The following is a 20827-nucleotide window of genomic DNA, read 5'->3' on the forward strand; positions in this document are numbered from 1 at the left end:
TCTGTGTTCACTTTTGGGCACTGAGGATCGTATGCATTTATTGATCTACCAGTTATGTACTGTATTACTTGCAGCAGAATATTTGCCAAGAAGGTCTCTATAGGAAAATGTAATATGGACAGCCTGCCTAGAAGAAACAGCAGGGGAACTCAGGAAACTATCTTAGTATAAATTGGAGACCAGCTGAGAAATGACACTATGCTCTGCTAAACAGGCATTGATTGAGTCTGAACCCAAGCCGGTTAGCACTGCAAGATCCCTCACTGCTGTGGGAGCAGAGGTGTTCCACAGTGCAGTACACAAATACATTTCCTCTTAGCTGCTCAGAAACAGAATTTGCTCCTGGAAATAACACCCATATTCTCGTATATACCCTGGGACTGCAATAAAAAAGTTAATTTTACATACGTACGTCAACCACAAAAGGCAAATCACTTTATTTAATAGTTGAACTACTTTAATACTTATAATATTTCAACTTTTCCTCTTATTTTTGCTGGAAATACACTGCCCTTCAATCAGTAAATTCCAAATCAAGTACACTGACTGCTTCCATACCATACTGTATTTTAATGTTGTTTAACATAGTGTACCTTTTCTGTTGACATGAGTATTATATATGCCGAAATTCTTGTTCACAATTTTACTAAGTCTTCCACTGATGCAGTCCTCTATATCTATTGAGTGGAATACAAGCTACAAGCCTCCTCATGTGTTGGGTGTCATACTTACTCTGGAGACAGCCCTGATGCCCAAAGTCCTCTCAGTTTAACTGTTGTGTCTGTTTGTATGCTGTGTGCTGGGGGCTGAAATGAGTGTGCCCAATATTTTTTTTTAAAACTGAAACCCACCTCCTGGACTTATTCCCTAGAAATTTCTATCTGCTGCATATGTGTCATTTGTAATTTAGACTTGTAGGAAAAAAATCCAATCAATGGTGATAAGTAATTCATGAGCTATTCTGTATAGCAGTCAATTTCTTTCGGACTCACTGCACTATTTATATTTTGTCATTTTAATGCCATTTGTGTTTTGAGAATTCATCTATCACCAAAATCTATTACAAAATGCACTATTTTCTTGCTTCATGTTATATTTAAAATTTTCTAATGAGTTTTTTTTATTCTTAAGATATTATGAAGGGAATTATTTTAATAATGTAAATACTCCCAATAAGGTACAAAGTGTCACTTGAACATTGTTGTTTTAATATGTTAATTTGTTTCTATTATGTAGAGAGAATAATTTACAGCCTGGTAGTGTTTGATGTTTGGCATTGCGGCTGGTAATGACTGTCTTAATTTACAATGCAAAACATAAAATTGCAGGGGCTCATTAAAAAGAGGATTATACATTTGGATTCAGTCCATAAGTATCTGCAGTTATTGTGTTACACCCACCAGATGAATGGTGATAAACCTTTGGAGCTCTGAAAAGATTGGACCTTGTTGCATAAACAGCTCTGAATAAAAGTAATCTTTGTCAATAAAGAATGCAACACTGTAAGGATGCAGAAATAAAGATAACCAGAGTTTCATTTTAAGACTTGTAAACCCATTGCTCTTGTGTGTAGCTTGTTAAATTGGAATCCTAATTACAAGCGTTCTTAATCTTTGTTATGGAGCAACAATGAAACAACACTGTTTTCAAGAAAGCATAGCCTCCATGTATATAATCCAGATTGAAACATAAGGCATTAGCACAGCCATCTTGTAGTGTGATCAGGTTTCAGATATCAAGCTAGGGGCTAATAAATACTGGGCTGGGATACTTCCAAAAGAAACAGGTTGCTGCCGGAGGTGGTGTTGGTGGACTGGTACAGTAGGGGGCACTCTTCCTTCTCCACTAGAATTTCCAAACCAAGGTGCCATTGGGGTGACTGGAGCCACTGTGGTGCACAAGGTGGTGCCCTTTGGAAAAGCCTTTAGAATGATTATTCTGGATTGTCAATGTCCCAGGGTGCTTTTCAAAAGAGTATGGGTGCTGTCCTCCATGTCCTCAGGGCTTGCACAAAATTCCTAACATTCCCCCCTATTTCCATGGGTGAAGCAATGTCTCACTTCTCTACCTGCTGTGTTAGTGGAGCTCCTGGAATCTACTGCAGAAGGGCTCTTGGACCCCCAGGTGCAGGCTGCCCTCTTGGATGTGTGTCCCATCCTACAGTGAGCTCTGTATGTGAAGCACTTTGGAATTCTTTGGCATGGAAAGCCTCTCAGAAATGATCAATTCATTAAAATCTGGTCCTAGAAACACTAACTGAAGCACATGCTTGGACAGCCACATAAGAGGAAAAATACAATATTAGGGTTTAGTGTGAATAAATTCATCGCCCTTTTCATGCTTTTGGCACTATAAAATATTTAAAGAGCAAAATCAGAAGCTGTAGCTTCCCTCTTGTTTATTCATAGTGATATCTCCTCTTAAGAGTACACACATACAGTACAGTGGGTATGAGTCTTAGTATAGACGGCTTTATGATACATACTGTATGACGGTGCCAATTTTGTCAGACCAACTTGGATTTTTGAAGCAAATGTTTTGCCATTTCTTTTTGTGCAAGAGTGCATGACTTTTTCCTTACATATACAGTACCAACTCGTTTACCCATGGGACCAGTCAGGATTCACTAGGGACGTGCACTTGAAAGTACCCACGGCAGTATGGATTTTAGTTTTCCAAGAGCTTTTAAACTTTTAAGCTTTTTACTCCCTAAACAAGGGAGTAAAAACTTCCTGAATGATTTGCAACTCTGTGCAGTGACCTGATTCCAATGGCAATTTAAAAACCTCACTGCAGTTTCTGAAGGTTGCAGTAACCGAAAGATGTACATGAGCTATTTTTTTTTCTTTCCTTGGTTTAAGTAACCTATCAGCCAGAGCTGTCATCTCTTTCCCAGCTGCAAACAGCTGGGAGAACGAAGGACAGTATGTATATTTTAATAACTTCCTGCCAAATGAACTCTTCCGAGTGTTGATGTCATATCAGGGCTAATGCACACTGACATCTCCAGCCTTGTTAAAACAACTGATATCATTCTGAACAGTAAACAAAGCAGAGGAATTAAAGGGCCTTCTCAAACTCTGTTAAAGCAGCCACTAACACCGTCTTCCAGCATTCTGCTACCTTAACCTTTTCATCACTCAGATCTGTGACAGAGGGCTGTTGTTTGAAGTTTGTGATCTTTTAAAATAATCAGATTCCACTTTTTGTTATTTTATCCCGTGACATTTCAAAGTTTTAGCTTATTTAAGCTTGAATTGCTTCTTCTGATGATGTTATTAATAGTCCCATGAGTAGTGGGTATTGAACGAACATACAGTCCAGTATCAATACAGGAGATACAGGTTCATTTTTAGATGATTCTGTGATTGCTCTGATGATGGATCCTTTAATCAAAAATAGGCTGTACTATATCATTTCTCATTTTTCCACCTGTCTTGTTGGCAATGTATACATGCTTCCCATTACTTAAGAAAAACAAATGAATGTCATTAAGTCACTTTTCTACTTTTGATAAGGTGACTCATTTATAAGGATTGAATCATTTTTCCACAGCCACCCCGCACACACCCAAAGAGTTATAGCAGAACGCGGTTGGGTTCTCCATTTCCTTTCTCCATCTATGCAACAAAAGTCATACCATATGAAGTATGCCACATGATGTTCTCTAGTCTTTTTGACATGGCTAAGGACTATACATAAAAGGAATGGGGTTTATTGGTCACTGTTCTGATTTTTTTAAAATAATTGCCTAATTTATGTCCTACAGATTGTGGACAACCTGCATTAATTAGGAAAGGCAAACAGGGATAGCAAATACACATCACATGAAGTAAATAGTTCTACCTGGAACGGTGTCATTTTAATGAATGGCGTACATGAACTACTGTATGCTCTTGTTCTTTAGAGAAATGGAGCATGAAGGTTTAACTTGAGAGCAAAGGATGAATCGGCAGGCTGTGGAGTAACAAGGTAGTGTGTTTGTGTAATATTGTTTCCTTGCAAGGCACATTAATTAGCCTGTTTTTCCACTGTCTCATTGTATTTGATAATGGTAGACCTCATTTAAGGGTTTCAAAGCAGGCCATGTCTCTTCTGCAGTTTCCTTTTGATGGGTTGGGAAAAAAGCGGTAACTTTTAATCTAGTTTAGAAATAAGTCATTTACTGCATGAGTCATCTAATTTTTTAGATGTTGTTTAATGGATCTGTCTCTATAAAGATCAGCAACACCAATGACTGAACATATGACCTGGACTTGGTGCAAATCCCTTATGGGGAAACACAAATTACTGTAAACTGAGCAAGCTGATTTACAAGAACACAGCATTACATGCATTTTAGTCATTCATACTGTACATGGTTTCTGTCAAACTCATTTATATCAATTCTCTGTTGAAACTCATTCAACAGCTGTTATGTTTAAATCAATAAAAAAAGAGAATCTTGGAGAACATATTTAATAAAAATGCAGAGGGAAAAATACGGTAATACAATTCATTTAAATATAACCTTCATGTGAAACAAATACAATCGTTCTCATCTCTTCGATAGGAATTTCAAAGTACATTAACAACACAGGGTGGCATGGTGGTGCAGTGCTTGGCATTGCTGCCACTCAGCGCTGGGGCCCTGGGTTCAGTTCATGGAGTTTGTATGTTCTCCCTCCATTAGCGTGGCTTTCCTCGGCGTGCTCTGGTTTCTTTCCACAGTGCAGAAACTGTGGCTTCCGGGAAAATTGGCCCTGCTGTGAGTGTGCCAGTGTGCCAGAGGTAGAGGGTATACTTTACCTTGTGCCCGTTGCTTGCTGGGATCGGCACTGACTCCCCTGTGACCCTGAATTGGAAGAGCTGGTTAGAAAATGGATTGTTCGAACACACTGCTTTTGTTAGAACGCTTCGAGATCTCTCATAACTTTAAAATGGATCCCATTTTTTTCTGAAGTACAGTACACTTCCTTCCATGGGACATTGGCTCCTGGACAAATATTGAGGAGATCAACTTTAAAAGTCATGGCCCAAATTGAAACAAAGACAAACATCCGTCATCGCATGATACTTCTGGAGTGTATCGAACTGGGTCATGCTGTACACAAGTGTCTCACAAGATATGAATGGAGTAGAATCGGGTTCTGAAAGCATTCACTGTCAGTTTCTAATACACCCTGAATTGCTCTCGCTGTCCTGATCCCCGTTTCCATGTGACGTTGCAGACATGATCCATTTCGTAGATGTAAGCTGATGAGGTTTTTGTTTGATAATTTGTACATTCATTTTTGAGATGTCTAACCTTCTCTGCTTAAAATACACTGCATTCATCCTGAATGCCATGCTTTTGGTTACATTTATTGGACAATTTACTGGAAGCTGATGTCTAGATTTGATTATGTCTCTAAAGATTAATAACTGTGTAAAACAGCGACTGTTTTGGCTTTTCTTGTTCCAATGGCTACAGTGCATTATTTTTAATAGTGATCTGGCACTTAACTGTATTTGGTATCTTTTTAAAAGAAACGTTAATGTCTTAAATATAAAAAATAAAGCAAAACATTTTAGTCTGTATTGTTTACTTTTGTGACAGACTACACTTTTCTCCCTTGCTCGTATGTGAAGCCTAGTTTAGGTTAAAAAGGGACACAGCCAGCAAAAACAGGTTTATCACGCTGACTTTTTCTTTTTTTTTCTGTGTGATATTTGAAGAAAAAGAGCGCCTCCGAGTACAGAACCGTGTGCTGCATCGACTCCTGCCGATTAGCAGAAGTGACACTCATTAAATTACCCAGACTACGTTTGGGGTGCGTGGTCCCTCTAATCCCAGCAAGTGAACCGACTCATATGACAGTCTCGGGGAGAGGGGGAGCTGCTGGACCTGGCTGATCCCGCAGTGGTATCTGTGCATTCACTCGGGGAGATTAGGAGTGCCAGGTCCCATGAGGCCTTATCAGAGAGATGTCTGGGAAGGGAGGCTGGCAGCAAGCACTTTTCCTCAGCCCTATTAAGAAGGCTTAGGCTCAGAAGAAAGAAAAACTGTGTGTTTTTATAAATTGTCTAAGGCTGATGGGGGTTTTCAGAGGGGGGTGTGGGGAGGGAATTCATGTGATTAAACTGGGATTATGAAACTGATTCCCTTTTATGCAAAGACTTAGTTTCAGAAGAGAAACATTTTTGAGAGCCAAATTGTGGCAGGTGGCTACTATATCTCCCATTATTCTAAAACAGGAGGAGACTACAGCTAATAACATGTATCATTGAATTATGAGATTAATGTCGATAGTTCAGTATAGTTATTTTGTTTTCCGGCACTCGCTCCCTGTTATCACAACCTTCTCCAGTTTTAGACCAATCTAATATCGTAGTATTTCATATCTCTAACTTAAATCAGACTGAGAGCGTTTTGCAATTTCTTTTAATGGGGTATGGAGGCCGACAGTTTTTAAACGTATTACCAAACTGAGTCTTGTTTATGCAACTCCAGTGGAAAAGGATCAATTCATCTTTATTAAACTTCATAAAAATAAACTGTATCTCCCAGCTGCTGAATAAAGTGCCTCTTTTCTCCCTGCGTGTGTGTTCCCCTGCACAGGAAGAGTGGGGCGGACGAGAGGCAGGGCCGGCGCAGCCAGGGGGTGACCCACAGCGTGAAGCAGCCCACACACTGCCCCTCCTGGGGGGAGAGGGTGCTGCTGGAGCTGGGGGAGGAGGAGGCCGTGAACGAAGGTGAGGTCCGGGATAGTGCACGAGTACATTGCATGTAGCAAAGCCATTTACTGTAGGCTGTTAGAGTGTCTGCGTGTGTGTCTGAATGGGGCAGGACCTCTGACCGGGCCAACTGCCGCTGCTGACTTTAATAATCCTCTTCGTCCACATAAGAATAAGGCCAGAGTTTCCTTTTTATTAACCCACAACCTTTGCAGTCTTCACATTTTCTAAGAAAGCCATGAATAAATTACGAAGTATGAAACCTTATAGTTTTACAGATTTGTACCCTGATGGAGGCTTTCTGATAAAAACGAATAAGCACAGATTTCTTTCAGTGTGCATTTAAAGGTCTGTTCTGTTTTGAGAAAAAAAATTAGGGGGACAGAGACTTGATTCCTTTCAATTTTTTAGGGCAGTTGTCCCTACAAAGATTCCTGGTGGCTAAACCTGATGGTACAGTATGAGTAAACTGTGTCTCTTTCATTCTGCCAAGAGGCACAAAGGCCAGTCTGTTTGTTAGACACTTGAAATACAGAGCTGTGAATGACTTGAGAACCATCCAAAGAGCAAAGGAAGCTCCAGGACAAATACGTTGCTCTTAGCCAACTCAGGAGTGACTGATTAAGAACATTTACACCTCCGCTTTCAAAAAGTCTTTGCACTTCTCAGGAGCACAGTGACAGTTTAATCTTTCTGCAATGATAGGTGGTATTTGTGAGCTGCCAGACTAAGGCAATCATAAAAAAAAACAGAAATTACATTGGCAAGAATTGTGTTCGAAAGAGATTGAAAAGGTTTTAAATGCTGTTTTCTCCCTGAAGCGAGTCATCCCTGCTTATTGATTGTGTAGCCACCTGAAAAATGATTCAGACCAGCTACCACCCTACTGTCTCAGTCTGTGACAACCAAGCCTCCGATTGTGACTTCCACCTTCGAATGTCTGATGAAAGAACGTGGCTTGGATTTCCTGTCTATGTTGTGACTGAAACTTCAGTTGCATCATAATCCTTTCCATTTAGTTTTATGGGTTTTGGTGTTTTTCCAGCTCATATTTTTTACCAAATAAAATCCGTGCAGAAACATTGTGTATTAAGGGTTGAATTGGAAAAATTGAACAAACCAGTTTCTGGTAGAGCCTAATTGTTTTTGATTGAACTTATGTCGGTCTAGGTTTTGGATGAATTGATGTCAATACGCTGAATTTTCTGAATTTACATTGAAACATGTTTGTTAAAACAGGAAACCAAGTTCCATCCATCAGATATACTAGGTATTTGTTTGTTGCTTTGTCTGATATTAAGTTTGGTTAATAGTGACTGGGGGCTTGGAGCTGGAGGTTATTGCTCTTTTTGGTAATTATGGATGTGTGCTCTGACTTGAGCGCACATGACATTTAGTTTATCTTCCATTTGTATATAATAAAAGGGTTTGCTAGGTCAAACAGCTATGACTGTAGGAAGATGTGAACCAGCTGGATATGACTGCGGAATCCACTGTTGTTATGCGTAAATATGAAATAAGTAAACACAGTGCAACCAATACTTCATGCATCTTGATTTTGTACATTTCTTTACCCATATTGGAAGGAAGAATGCAAACTGGAACATCTATAATGGCTGCTTCTCTGCTAGCTTTGCACTTGACTGCTCCTCTATGAATACTAACAGAACAAGTTTTTTCTGCATTTCTGCTTCAAAAAAGGGAGAAATCTATCTCTCTGTGAAATTGCTTTGCCTTGTTCTGCAAATCAACGTTCTGAAAAGCCTTTCTGTTGATAATAATTGCAGAGCGTGGGCCTGACTATTGTAGCTGCATGATTTGAGCCTGTTAAGTGACAAAATAATTACACGTGTGATTAAATGGCTTCTCCCAAAGAGTAGACAGAGTGATTGCTGTGATGTGAACAGAATGCTGATGTCGACTGGAAGCTGAACTACTGAACGTCACTACCATCTCCTTTGTTTGGCTAACTGCTTAATCTCACAGCCAATGTCTCTTTTACAGTCTGTATAGTGACCTTATTGGAGGGCAGGAAAGTCAAAGCTAGACAAACAAGCAGGTGACATACACAAATGTGACAATTAGATGTTTCCGAAACATTTATACCAAAACCCAGTCCCTGTGGCCTTTTTTTTTTAAATTTGAAAAGCCATAACTGGGAATCTTGGGCAATTTATCTACAATACGCACTGTCTACAGAGTGATTGGCTGAAAAATGGTACAAAATTCCCCGTGTCTGTCTCAATCCCCATCACAGGAATTTGAAATTACTGTAATACCCCTTCACACATCAGGTAAGTAGGCTCAGGCGTATCTACCAGGTGTAACTAAAAGAGGCTGGGAAAAAAAGTACTAAGAAGCACAGAAAATGGTTTGGAAAAATGAAGTGCAGTATTTGAAATATGCGTTTATAATGCCGTTTCTCACAATTGACATTAAATTGTACCCTTCTGTCCCCAGTATAACTGGAATGTCAGAATCATTTGGCATGCATACTCTGGCTGTTCGCAATTGGTTTGATTTTATTTGCATTGAACCAAAGAAGTACAGTATAAGGTTCGGGCTCGTGTTTAGTTTATAGCTTTTATAGTACGCAATTTCCCACAAGTACAGTAGGTACAGTAAAGCTATTCTGAAGCTATAAACCAAGCAGACTGCTGGGAGGAATTAGTTAATACATTCTGCCTGCAGTCACTTATTGTTAGTTTTATATTTAAAGAGTGTTGTACTTTTGAAATGCATTTACCCTAGCATACGTGCTTAAATACTTAATAAAAGCCTAAAAGTCTCAGAATTGGTGCACAATGTTTTGCAAATGCCCTCAGGGTAGTATTATTTTTGAGGACAAAGTTAAAAGCTTCTGCTGACATGCTGTGCTAATCAGCCAGACTGCATGAGGACTTTTACACTATTGTTATTAAATGAAGGTCTGGATTTGAGGTAAAAGAACAGTCTTTTGCAATAATGTAGCATGATTGTGCTATTAATCAGCATGCAACATTTAATTTTAGTCCAGAACTGTATTTTTTCACTCGAACACACGCTTCATTAGTGCACTAATTATAAATTGATTTATTCTTTGCAACACAGTATATGCAGTGCATTTTTATTACTCTTTAGAATTATGTGAGGTAAATATTTCACATTTGCTCTGTTTTAAAAACATATTATGTGCAAGCGTGTTGTTCTGAATTTTACACCCTGGAGTCAATTCATGACCAAGGATAAGAGCATTTGAGTTAATTAAAAATGAAATAATGTTAAAGATTCTATTCATTTCCTTAGTCTGACATACAGTATGACATGTACATCTTTATCTCAAATTTTATTGGGAAAAAATCAAAAGTGAAAATTAGAATCACTAGTAATATGTGTACTATTTATGTTATGGTAAATTGTACTTAACCATCATTAATCTCTATATTTGTAGCTGCAAGAAATTAATTATTTTGTTGAGCTCTTTTTAATTACCATGTATTATGAAGAGGGTGTGTATAATTACCACAACTACACTCCACTGAGAGCGAAGTGAATTGTGCTTCTGCAGGTGGTTGATTTAATGCTGCATACTGTAGATATTTTTTTCCTTGCTTTCATATTAGGTCTTACTGCCATGCTATTTAGTTAAATGCTAAAAATATTTTATAACTAAGATCCAGGAATGCATTTCTTAGTCTATTATAAAAATAACACAGAAATATTGACCACTTTCTTTTGAAAAAAATTTAGATTTTAGCATTGGATATTTTGTGGATCTGACGTGTTTCTAAGTGAATCTAACAGTGATCCAGCAACACAGGATTTATTAAACCATGAGACTGTACAGCAATGTTTTTCTGTATGAAGTATCATACTTACTCATGCTGTATGCAAACCTCAGGCAACATTGTATTAAAGTCAGCTTTAAAGCTGGGGCTGTTTGAACTCGGTATTGAGAGAAAGCACCCTATACAAGAAGAGGCCAGCCAGACTACAGCAGGATTCATGTTCAACCATCGGCTTCTCAACATTTAAAACACTCACAGTATGTCTTTTTTGCCACATACGTAGATGAAATTTCATTTTTCCAATTAAAAAATTTACAGATTTGAAATAAAATGACATTCTGTAGATTTCAGCAACTGCAGTTCTTGGCCAAATTGGATAAATTAATTTACGATCTAAGGGAGACCTGTAAGATCTGCTGGACTGCTTCTCTTCAGGACCAGGACTGGCCACTTTTACCCCTAGACCAACCAATGACCAGGTGACAGGGAGTTGGTTTGTACCACCAACTCAATCAAATTTATTGAAAACATTTACTGTAGCTGACAATACTTGACAGAGGACATTTAAAGATGTTTGTGCTATATGTTTAGAATTCCAAGAAGTAGATACAAAGGTTTTGGTGGTGCATTTTGTTTTTGCTTATCTAAAGCAGCCAAATTAAAACGTATGGCTATTCTTCCCTTGTGCTTTGTCTTTCCCTGCCGATGGCCACATAGAGATGGTCCTCAGTGTGGCTGACAGTCGAACTAAAGAGCTCCTGGCCTACTATCGCCTACCTTTGCGTCATCTCCAGCCTTTTCACCACTACCACATGGAACTGGTGCAGGTAAGTGTCTCCCAGTGCGATTACTCAGCAACTACACAGCTTATCCCCACCAGTTAGATGCCTTCTTCAGGAATTCTTCGTCAATGGCTCATCAGCCATCCAAATGCCATTTCTCTGCTGTAGGCTGGCTATAGGATGCCATGTCTCCTCAGCCACAGGGCATAATTTACACAGAACAGATTAAAACACTGCATACTCTTTCCTTCTGTCTCCTGATTGCATATGGCAGGCTTTGCCAACAAGCATTCATTTAGCAGTTGACATAAGGACATCTGAAGTTTCTGAAAAAAACATACATTGACTTATGGGATTCTATAGCTTCTGGTCTTTGTCCAGCCTGGGGATGTTATACACATGGTGATTTCAAAATGAATTATATAAGCAAATATAATAAAAAATTGTAAATCCAGCAAAGGCTTATTGAACAATGGAAAGCAAGTCATAATAAGGTCATTCCTAGATGGTTTCCCAAACCTAGCCCTGTATATAGGAAGGGTATGAAGATGTAAGTTCATGCCAGACCACACACCACCTAAAATACTTTTTAAGTGCTTATGTAGAGTGATGTAACAAACAACTTTCATCTTCAAAACCAGACTGTGATTTCTCATCCCTATACTTTGAAACAGCAGGGGACATACAGTAGAGCAGCTCTGCCTGTCGGTATTGAACGTCTGCTGTGCAAGGCAGAGGAATAGCCATAGGCAAAGCTCTTCAAAGAGCCATTTTCAATGCTGAATCATGAATAACCAATGCATTGTTTACTCTATGTGGTGAAATTGAAACACTTGGACTATACTCTGCATTCCTGGGAGAAGCCTACCAGAGTGAAATGCAGTTAAGCGTTTCTTGAGAACATCTGTCTAAGCAGAGTGTGCTGTTTGTTCATTTTGTTTTATAAAGTGTAGCTAGAAAGCACTTACATTCGCTTTGCGTATAACACAGTTTTCTTTTAAATGCTTAGATTGCTTTGAGTTAGTAAGTAAAAATAGATACAGTGCTTTATTAATTTGGTATTCATGTTATCCTTGTGGGACCAGACATATCTTTAAGCTGCTTTTGTTTCCACACGGGAAAAAATTAATGACACACACAGCAGTTTAACAGAAGCCAACCTTACAGTATTGGTACTGACAACTATGACTAACATAATTAATTTCACATCATGGTGTGTTGTGATACTATGCAGAAATAATTTAATATGTATAATTTATTTTGAATGAGCAATACAAGTACACTGGCAGTATTGAGCGTTTTAGATGTGGATCATTTGTTTCATTGTTTGTATTCATTCATATCATTCAGGTGAAGAAGGCTCCACAGCCGAAACATTGTGATCTCTTTCTTCTTTTTTTCAGCATGGAATAAACCTATTACGTGTCATAAAATAGATAATAATTGTAATAATAGTAATAATTGCAAATCTGGAGTTCATTATACCTTGTTTGCCTGAAGAGTAGAATTGAGCCCGACATGACAAAGGGAAACCAAAAACACAATCTGGTAATGAACATTATCTCATATTTGTCTGTATTTCAACCTTCTGGAGCAAAGGTGCCATCAGCAATACGTGGAAATGTGCTTCTATTCCTTGCAGTTTTTTTTAAGCGACTATTTGCGCTTACAGTTGGTCAAATCCCAGATTATTTCAGATGAAACTGAAAATTCAGTTTTAATGTAATACCAAACATGTCTTTTCCTTGAAATTCTGTCTCAAGGAAAGAAATACAGTGTAAGTATATGCAATGTAGGGAAGTAAAACGTTGTTTTTTCTTCATAACTTTGTACAACGGGTGGACAGCCTCAATAATTTTTACTAAAAATGACCCATAATCCACCCCACACTGTTCATAAACTCCTTTTCACTCTGGCTACATCTGCCCAAAAAAAAAATCAGAACGGCATGTTTTTGTGGCAGATTTAGCCTTATCTGAAGTAAATCAATGTCTCTTTGACAGTATCCATTTTCGATTGTCTGGCCAGCAGATCCATCAAATTACCATCTGGTATAAAATTCCATTTCCAGACGCAGTTAAAAACGATCATACCCACTGAATGCAAAAATTAGTATGAGAAGTGGGGTACAGTATATCTAGCTGTCACAATTACGTTTTTTAAAACTTTTTCTCTGAGATCTCTGCTTTGGGTGGTGGGTTTTTTTGTCAACAGTGGATCATAATTAAAGTCCTAACAAATGTAGGGCTGTGCAACTACAACCAAATCATCTCCGACGAGTGCAAGCTGTCAGCTGGAAAGGAGCACGAGTGCAAGTTTAACGAAGGTGCTCTAAACAGATAATAAAGCCTACGTAGAAAAGGGAAAGAGATTGTGTAATGACAATAAGAGTAATCTAAACAATTATAATAGCATCAGTTCTGAACAGAATGAGCCTCCTCAGCTGTGTAGGAATTCTGTGCCAAGCCATCCCTGGCTGCTCAGAATGAGTTCACACATGACTGCACTCCTACATTCCCCTCCAGGTCCTCTGTTCAGACTGCTCCTTCAAGGCTGCTGCTATAAATTATTCATTGTCTGCTTTTACTGGCTTTGTACTTAAATCCAGCAACATCGTGGCCAGGAGTGTTCTTATTGTAATTATATATATATAATTGTGATGTATACTATTTTATCACAATATTACAGGGTGGCTTTTTTTTACTAATCACTTCATTCCAAGAGGGTACTAAGTCCCTTGAAAATGATTCCTCAGCCTCTGAAATCCTATTTTGTGCATAATTGCTGTGCACATTTTACATTATGCATTCAATGTTTGTGATACTGTATGTAACATAGCGTACGGGTCAGTCATCTTCACAATCAACTGCAGCTCATACAGCATACATGTGCATTGTAGAAAGTGGGGAAAACCAACACACGATGAAGCTATATAAGACGCTTGTTTAAATAAAAAGAAAAGGCTGCATAAAATGACATCTTTTTTTGAAGCACGTTGCAGCAGTGATGGATGGGAAATGTCATTAATCGTGTAGTGTGGTGTCCCTTGGTTGTTGTTGTTTATGCCCTCTATAAATATTGATTTGCAGTGTGTTATTTTTATGGAGGGCACTCCAGAGAGCACTGAACAATAATCACTGCTCGTTTTTTCTTAGTTTTAGACTTCCACTGTCAGGCCTGTTGGCTGACTGGCTGATTGCACCTATGTGATGGATGTCTAGTTTGAAATATGGTCATCCTCTTTTTTTTTTTGGGTTGATGAAAAGTAAGGTGGAATTTAACACATCACAAGGCAATCCAACATAGCTTATAACAATACTTTCTAGGGCTCTAGCTGAATGGTGACGAGTAGCCATTTGACAGAACTTTGGTCAGGGGAGAAAGTATAGAATTCTGATCATTTTTTTTCTTTGTTAATTTAAAAATATTTGCTTTATAATATAAATAACATTAAGGGGTTTCCTTTTCTATTCCATACCTGTAGTGTTTTGAAAGCTTGCTAAATTATATTTTATTTATATTTGCCCATATGTGGAAATGTATTATTTCATGATGAATAATGGCAGTCTAGGGTGTTAATGAGATGGTGCAGGGTACATCTGTGAATATGGAATTTGTTTAGTCAGACCATTTTGTAAGAAGTACAGATTGTAAAAAAAGATTTATTTTTTGATACAAGTGTTCCTGCTCCTGGATAAGGGGCTTGATCTATTCTTCTGACCATTATTCATGTAATTATTTAATGTTGTGCACAAAATTAGTGTATAAGTTGTCTAAAATCTTAAATTCTAACACTGTTTCAAAACATATCCTCCTCTATCTTTGATCAGTTCCTACATCTGCACAAATTGTACAATACACTATGAAGCACGTCAGGTGAAATACAAAAGATTGCATGTTCAGCATTTCCTTTAAATCCCTTGGTAGCATTTTGAAGATCCCGGGATCACCTTCTCAGGTACAGTAGGCAGATTTGAAATCGATAACGTGCCTCTTCTCTGCCAGGGTTCGATTGTTATATTTTCCTACAACAAAGCAACAGGCAAAGTAAACACTCCTGAACAACACAGTCCAGTCTGAGCTTCATCTACTTGTGTGATCGTCGCGGTTCTGCGCGGGCTCGTGCCCTCCGCCACCCGTTTCGTCCCGCAACACCTGGGGCACGAACCCAGGTCTCCGGCGTAATGCAACAGGGAACCAGCCGAGTGAGCTAAAGGAGACCTCCCCCAGCCCAGGTGGCTGAGGTCCCTGCTACGCGCAGGGAGGGCGATGACGTCACCATGCCCAAACGAGCTCCGCTACACTTGCACTGGAGTGAACTATGATGAGCAGCCAGTGGGTCCCTTTGAACACAGTTCTTCTCTCCTCAATCTAAAGAACCAGACACCAAACACTGCCTCCAGTCGGTGGATCACAAACAGCGGTTTCTCTACTCTGTCTTTGCCATGTCCCCATCGTTAACATTTCGCCATGAAATTTTTGGTTTTATTCCCCAAACTTACAAGTGTGCATGGCATATAGTTCTGAAATAGAATTGCAGAATTCTGGGAAGTATCACATTGTATCACACTCCACTCAAAGTGCTTTACAGGTAATAGGGCAACTGGTAACTCTCTTCCACCACCACCAGTGCGCAGCCCCACCCGGATGATGCAACAGCAGCCATAGTGCACCAGTACACTCATCACACACCAGCTCTCAGTGGGGAGGAGAACAGAGTGATGAAGCCAGCTCATCGACGGGGATTATTAGGAGGCCATGATTGATAAAGGATAATGGGAAATTTGGCCAGGGTGTCATGATGTCTGGGATTTTTAATGGCGACAGAGAGTCAGAACCTCCCCCAACCCACACAGACTGCAGGGTGAGCACCCCCTGCTGGCCCCACTAACACCACTTCCAGCAGCAACCTTTTTCCCAGGAAGTCTCACATCCAGGTACTGACCAGGCTCACACTTGCTAAACTTCAGTGGGCTGCCAATTGTGAGCTACAGGGTGATATGGCTGCTGGCCGTTACTGATAACTGATAACTAACTGACTGGCCATAACTAAACGGAAAACCGATAATTAACTTCGTACATGCTTTTTTCAGTTAAACTCAGGCAAGACTGAGTTTATACTTAGATCTTCCCAACATCAGTTTTGCAAAGCTGGTGACACCTGTGCTATTGGTGATGGCTCTGAAATGAAACCTTTGCAGCTCACATGAGGGGCATCACAAAGGGATATCTTTCCTCCACCCACACGGTGATAGCTCAGCTCCTACACAGTCGCTCATGCAAGGCACCGGACAATCAGGCCTTTCCAGCCTCCACCCACCGAGGATTAGCACATCTGTAGACCTCACTGTCCAAATCCCTTCAATATGCCACAACAGCCAACATTTTCAAAACCTGCCTTAACACGTAAAGCTTTTAACGTGCAATTCACTTTTCCTCACTATCAAAGAATCCATTTCCTAGGCTTCCCCCCGTTTTCTTCTTACTTCTGTCGTGCATTATTCTGTGTAGATGTATATTTGTCGCGTACTGTATTATGCTATATGCGCAGTTGTAGAGCACCTTGAGTTTCTTGAAAAGCACTTAAGAATACAAGTATTATTTTTATTACCACTCCACGCCGAATCAAACCGCTAGTTGGAGAGGAAGACGGAAGCATCCGCCTTGTGTGTTGGCTTGTTTTGTGTTGTAGGCTCACGGGAATGTGCCGGCAGGGGTGCGGCTGTACGCCACGGTGGTCCGACAGGTCAGCGCCCTTCCGCGGCTGCCGCGCTTCTCCTTCACGGGGTTCGAGGTACGCGCTTACCGTACCTGCCGCCTCTGCCCGCCGCCAGACCGCGGCCGGCACTGCGGGGGAGAAAATGAAACCTCAGGCCTTTCCCTTCAAGGGGAATTTGAGAATCTGGACGTCCTGCTTGTAAATGTCGGTTACACACGATGTCTAAGATTTTAATGACTTTTTTTTATCGTCGTAGAGGAGATCTGAAAATACAAGAACGTACACTGAGGCTCCTGCCTTCTATTCATTTTATCAGCTGAGTTGGATTTAAGCCAAGGCCTGCAGAAATAACAGGAGAGCTTAATTAGTTCTATGCGGCTATACGTTATAATTCTATTTTCCAGCTGTGTTTGGGGGGGAAAAAAAAATCTGAGTCCCGTCAGTCTTCTTTAAAAAAAAAATAAAGAACGTTTTCTGGCTTCCTGTTTCAGGTTACCTTCACAATAAAATCAACCGAGCTAACTAAATCACCCCTACTTACAATTTCCTATTAGCTGTGAATTATTTTATTGATCTCCTTAATGCTGAGGGGTATTGAATAGCAAATTGCTTTAAACGCTAGTGCGTGATGCTGCATTATTTCTGGGGAGTGGTGTGCGTGCTGCGACTGCAGAGCCAGGGGCGTGGGTAGCTCTTCCACTCCCCTGACGTTTATCTGGGCTCGGTGCTGTTTCAGGTGCTGTTGCAGGCCATGGAGAGGCCCCTGAGGGAGCCAGTTGGGCCTCTGCTTGCTGTGGCTCGTATTGTCCCCGATTATGCGTCTTACAAGTAAGTGCTTGTGGAGTGCAGATTGTCATCAGCCGTACATCAGGGGCTGGCCACAGTGCGGGGATGGGCTGCTGCTCATGAATGATAATGCTGCTGGCTGAGGAAAAATCCATTTTTATTTTTTTTTTTTGTAAGAGCAATCACTGGCTGGAGAGCGGGTGTGTGGAAGAAGTGACCCTGCGGGTCAGCGTTAGAAAAGCGCAAGTGTTCCCATCTGGGGGGTTAATTCATGCCGGGTCCCTGGCATCAATTTAGAAAAATAATGGAGACTTTCTCCTTTATTAAGGTTAATCAGAATGTAAAAGGTGACTTTTAAAAGCTTTTTGCTGGCAAGGGGATGGGTTTGGGTGCTCTGAAGCTCCGTACAAGCGCTGATCAATTACTTCATGCCATCACACACGGGGATGAGTTGTGAGATCCACGATGCAGAAAGAGCTTCTTTAGAGGCGCCACTGTTTCACCTTGCTTTGGCTTATTATTCTGTTTTGATTATTGTCATCTCATAGTGCTATACTGAATTTTCATCTGTGAGATAAACATCCACGACCTCCCTAATATTCTGAATCAATAAAGTTCACTTTACCCTTTTCAGATTACTGGCTCATGGCTGGGTTAGTCATACCAACAAATGGGGTGACACACCTCCTGTAAATATCGGCTCCCTAGTTCCATATATTTAGAACCTGGTCTTTGACAGAGTATGATTTATCACAGAAAAAAAAATGAAACATTTTGTAAGCAATAAATGACTTATGAATTTAAGTCCAGTTCAGAAGTGGCCGTGCATTTTAATTGTTGAACTTCAGAGCACATCAGTTATCTCCGTGTGCTTTTTCGATATGTAGTTGAACCTCAGCTGCTTCCTGTGGAGACATTTCAGGCAGCATTAGCTCTGTGACAGGTTTCCTATAATAAAAGCATTACACTTTAATACAGAGTGAACCAGAGCTCAGTGGTTTAACTGCAGACTTTAGTCTCAAAAACCAAAACATAAATCACATAAATGCTGTATGTTAACAGGTGAGAAACATACAGTCATTATGAAATGAGATGAAACCCTAAGACCAACTTAAACGACTTGCTTTGTTTGCTCTGAATTGTATTATGTCAGCATTTATTTGTGCACTTCATTCTGTTATAATTATAATTAATTCAGTTGACTTTACTTTTCAGTTTGATTTATTATACTGATAAAATTACACAACATATTAATAAAAAGAAGCTCACCTATTGCTTCATGTTTTTTCATCAATGGTCTCAAAGGATCTTTATACTACGACTCACACAGTCAGAAATATTAAGGGTTTGTACTGTATGTGTTCAGTAAATATAGATACTGAGTACAGTATGGACTCCAGTGACAGTGAGCTAACCCAGAAATGCTGTGAACAGGGGGCACTCCCTTCCTGAGTTTGTCTCTCAGGATAGGTTAAGCAGAAGACTAAGGATGATGTCAACTATAGGCTCCCATCGTCTGATTGACACATGAAGGTCAGGGAATAATCAGGCTGCCCATGTCTGTACCTCATGGTTGGCTCTTTCCTCTGTTATTGCTCTGTGATATAACTCCCACTTCTAATAATAGCTGCACTGTTGCTAGGGCTGCCTGTCGCACGGCATCTATATGTTTGATTTATTGGTCTTTGAGAGGTGTTTCTATCCTTTACTTAAATTTTGAGTCTCCCGTGCAGCTTCTGGACAGACACCATTACAGTATGTTTTCATGAATGTCCTGTATTTTAGCAGCTTGTGTCACAGCCTGTTGAGTGATCAGGCGTCCTGAACCTTTGGAAACTGGGCAATATTTTGCCATTTCGAGGCTACTGCAAGCATTCTGCCTGGATGGCCATCCTAAGCTTGTGCTAACAATGGTATCGGTGAATTTACTCTTAAGTGCATTTTTCATGGGTTCTTCCATATGAGACTCTGTTGGCACTGCCAGTGTGTTTGGTTTTCCAGAGACACCATGCTGCTTCGGAGTCCTCGTGCGGCGGGCATCACGGTGACCTCGGTCTCCTTCCCCCAGCCTCCCCCCTCCTGCTTTGATGTGCCACCCCTGACTGCCCAAGGCCATCCCCAGGTAGGTCCTCCTGCCAGCCTTGGGCATCCTGCCCGACAAACAGCTGGGCACACCTGGACAGAAAGTTAGTGAGATAATTCCTTTCACACTAAAAGAAGTAAAAAACGTTCCTTGAGACAAAAAAGAAGTGTTTCCAAGGACACTATCAAGAAAATAACATTGTAATAATCTTAGCACACTACAATTGAATGATTTCATCTGTTGTTCTGCACTTAAATATATAAATACCTGTATATTAAATACATACAAGCCCATGCAGTAATAAAGCTATATATGAACATATTTATATTTTTACTATCTGCATTTTTGTGTGAATTATGAAGGGCTGAGCAACGTGTAGGCTGCTGTGGGCTGAATCTTCTTCCCTTCTGTGTCCTGCTATGCAGCTCTCTGCTGTCTCTCCCCATCAGTGTCTGCCTCGGCTCACACTCACTCCCCATGCAGCTTCTGGGAAGCAGAAAATGACATGTCCTCTTTCCCTTGTATCGGAGCTAGAGCAACACCAGTGCGGCTCTTCACAGGTTATCTTTGCAAAAAACAAATGCAAGTCCTTGAGAGGAACAGAGCGCCTTTTAATGGCTATTTTTTCCCCAAGACGAGATTCCTTCTTGTATTTAATAACGCTTGAATTTCAAAATTAGTGGGGCGTTATTAACAGCAGATCTCTGTAAAATGGTTCAATTCATTCAGCCACTCGTATATTTATGGTACTATAAACAACAAAACCCTATTCCTGTTTTGGGCCTTTTTCGGGTTTTTTGTGCCAAACACGGGGAGTAAGTTCATTGCCAGTGCTCTGCTGATGCATTTTGGCATTTTGGATCCTTGCAGGTAATTCCTTGTATCTAATAATGGCCAGTACAGAATTTGCTGGGTGTACTAGTTATGAGCAGGGACTAATCTGGGGGTTCCTGGGAGTGTTGTATTTCCCTTTCGTTTTTCTTGCAAACTTAAT

The 20827-nt window shown here is 40.1% G+C and overlaps 1 protein-coding gene across 1 annotated transcript in view; it reads left to right on the forward strand.

Annotated features, from left to right (window-relative positions):
• ccdc33 (coiled-coil domain containing 33) overlaps positions 1–20827 on the forward strand; it is a 96185-nt gene that overhangs the window by 35177 nt on the left and 40181 nt on the right. The window contains exons 5-9 of the mRNA XM_088920907.1: positions 6581–6714; positions 11181–11290; positions 16938–17039; positions 17701–17792; positions 19752–19872. Coding sequence (XP_088777033.1) covers positions 6581–6714; positions 11181–11290; positions 16938–17039; positions 17701–17792; positions 19752–19872 — 559 coding nt within the window. The remainder of the gene's footprint in view (positions 1–6580; positions 6715–11180; positions 11291–16937; positions 17040–17700; positions 17793–19751; positions 19873–20827) is intronic.

The sequence above is a fragment of the Atractosteus spatula genome, chromosome 7 (genome assembly GCF_055471065.1).
Source record: "Atractosteus spatula isolate fAtrSpa1 chromosome 7, fAtrSpa1.hap1, whole genome shotgun sequence".
NCBI lineage: Eukaryota > Metazoa > Chordata > Actinopteri > Semionotiformes > Lepisosteidae > Atractosteus > Atractosteus spatula.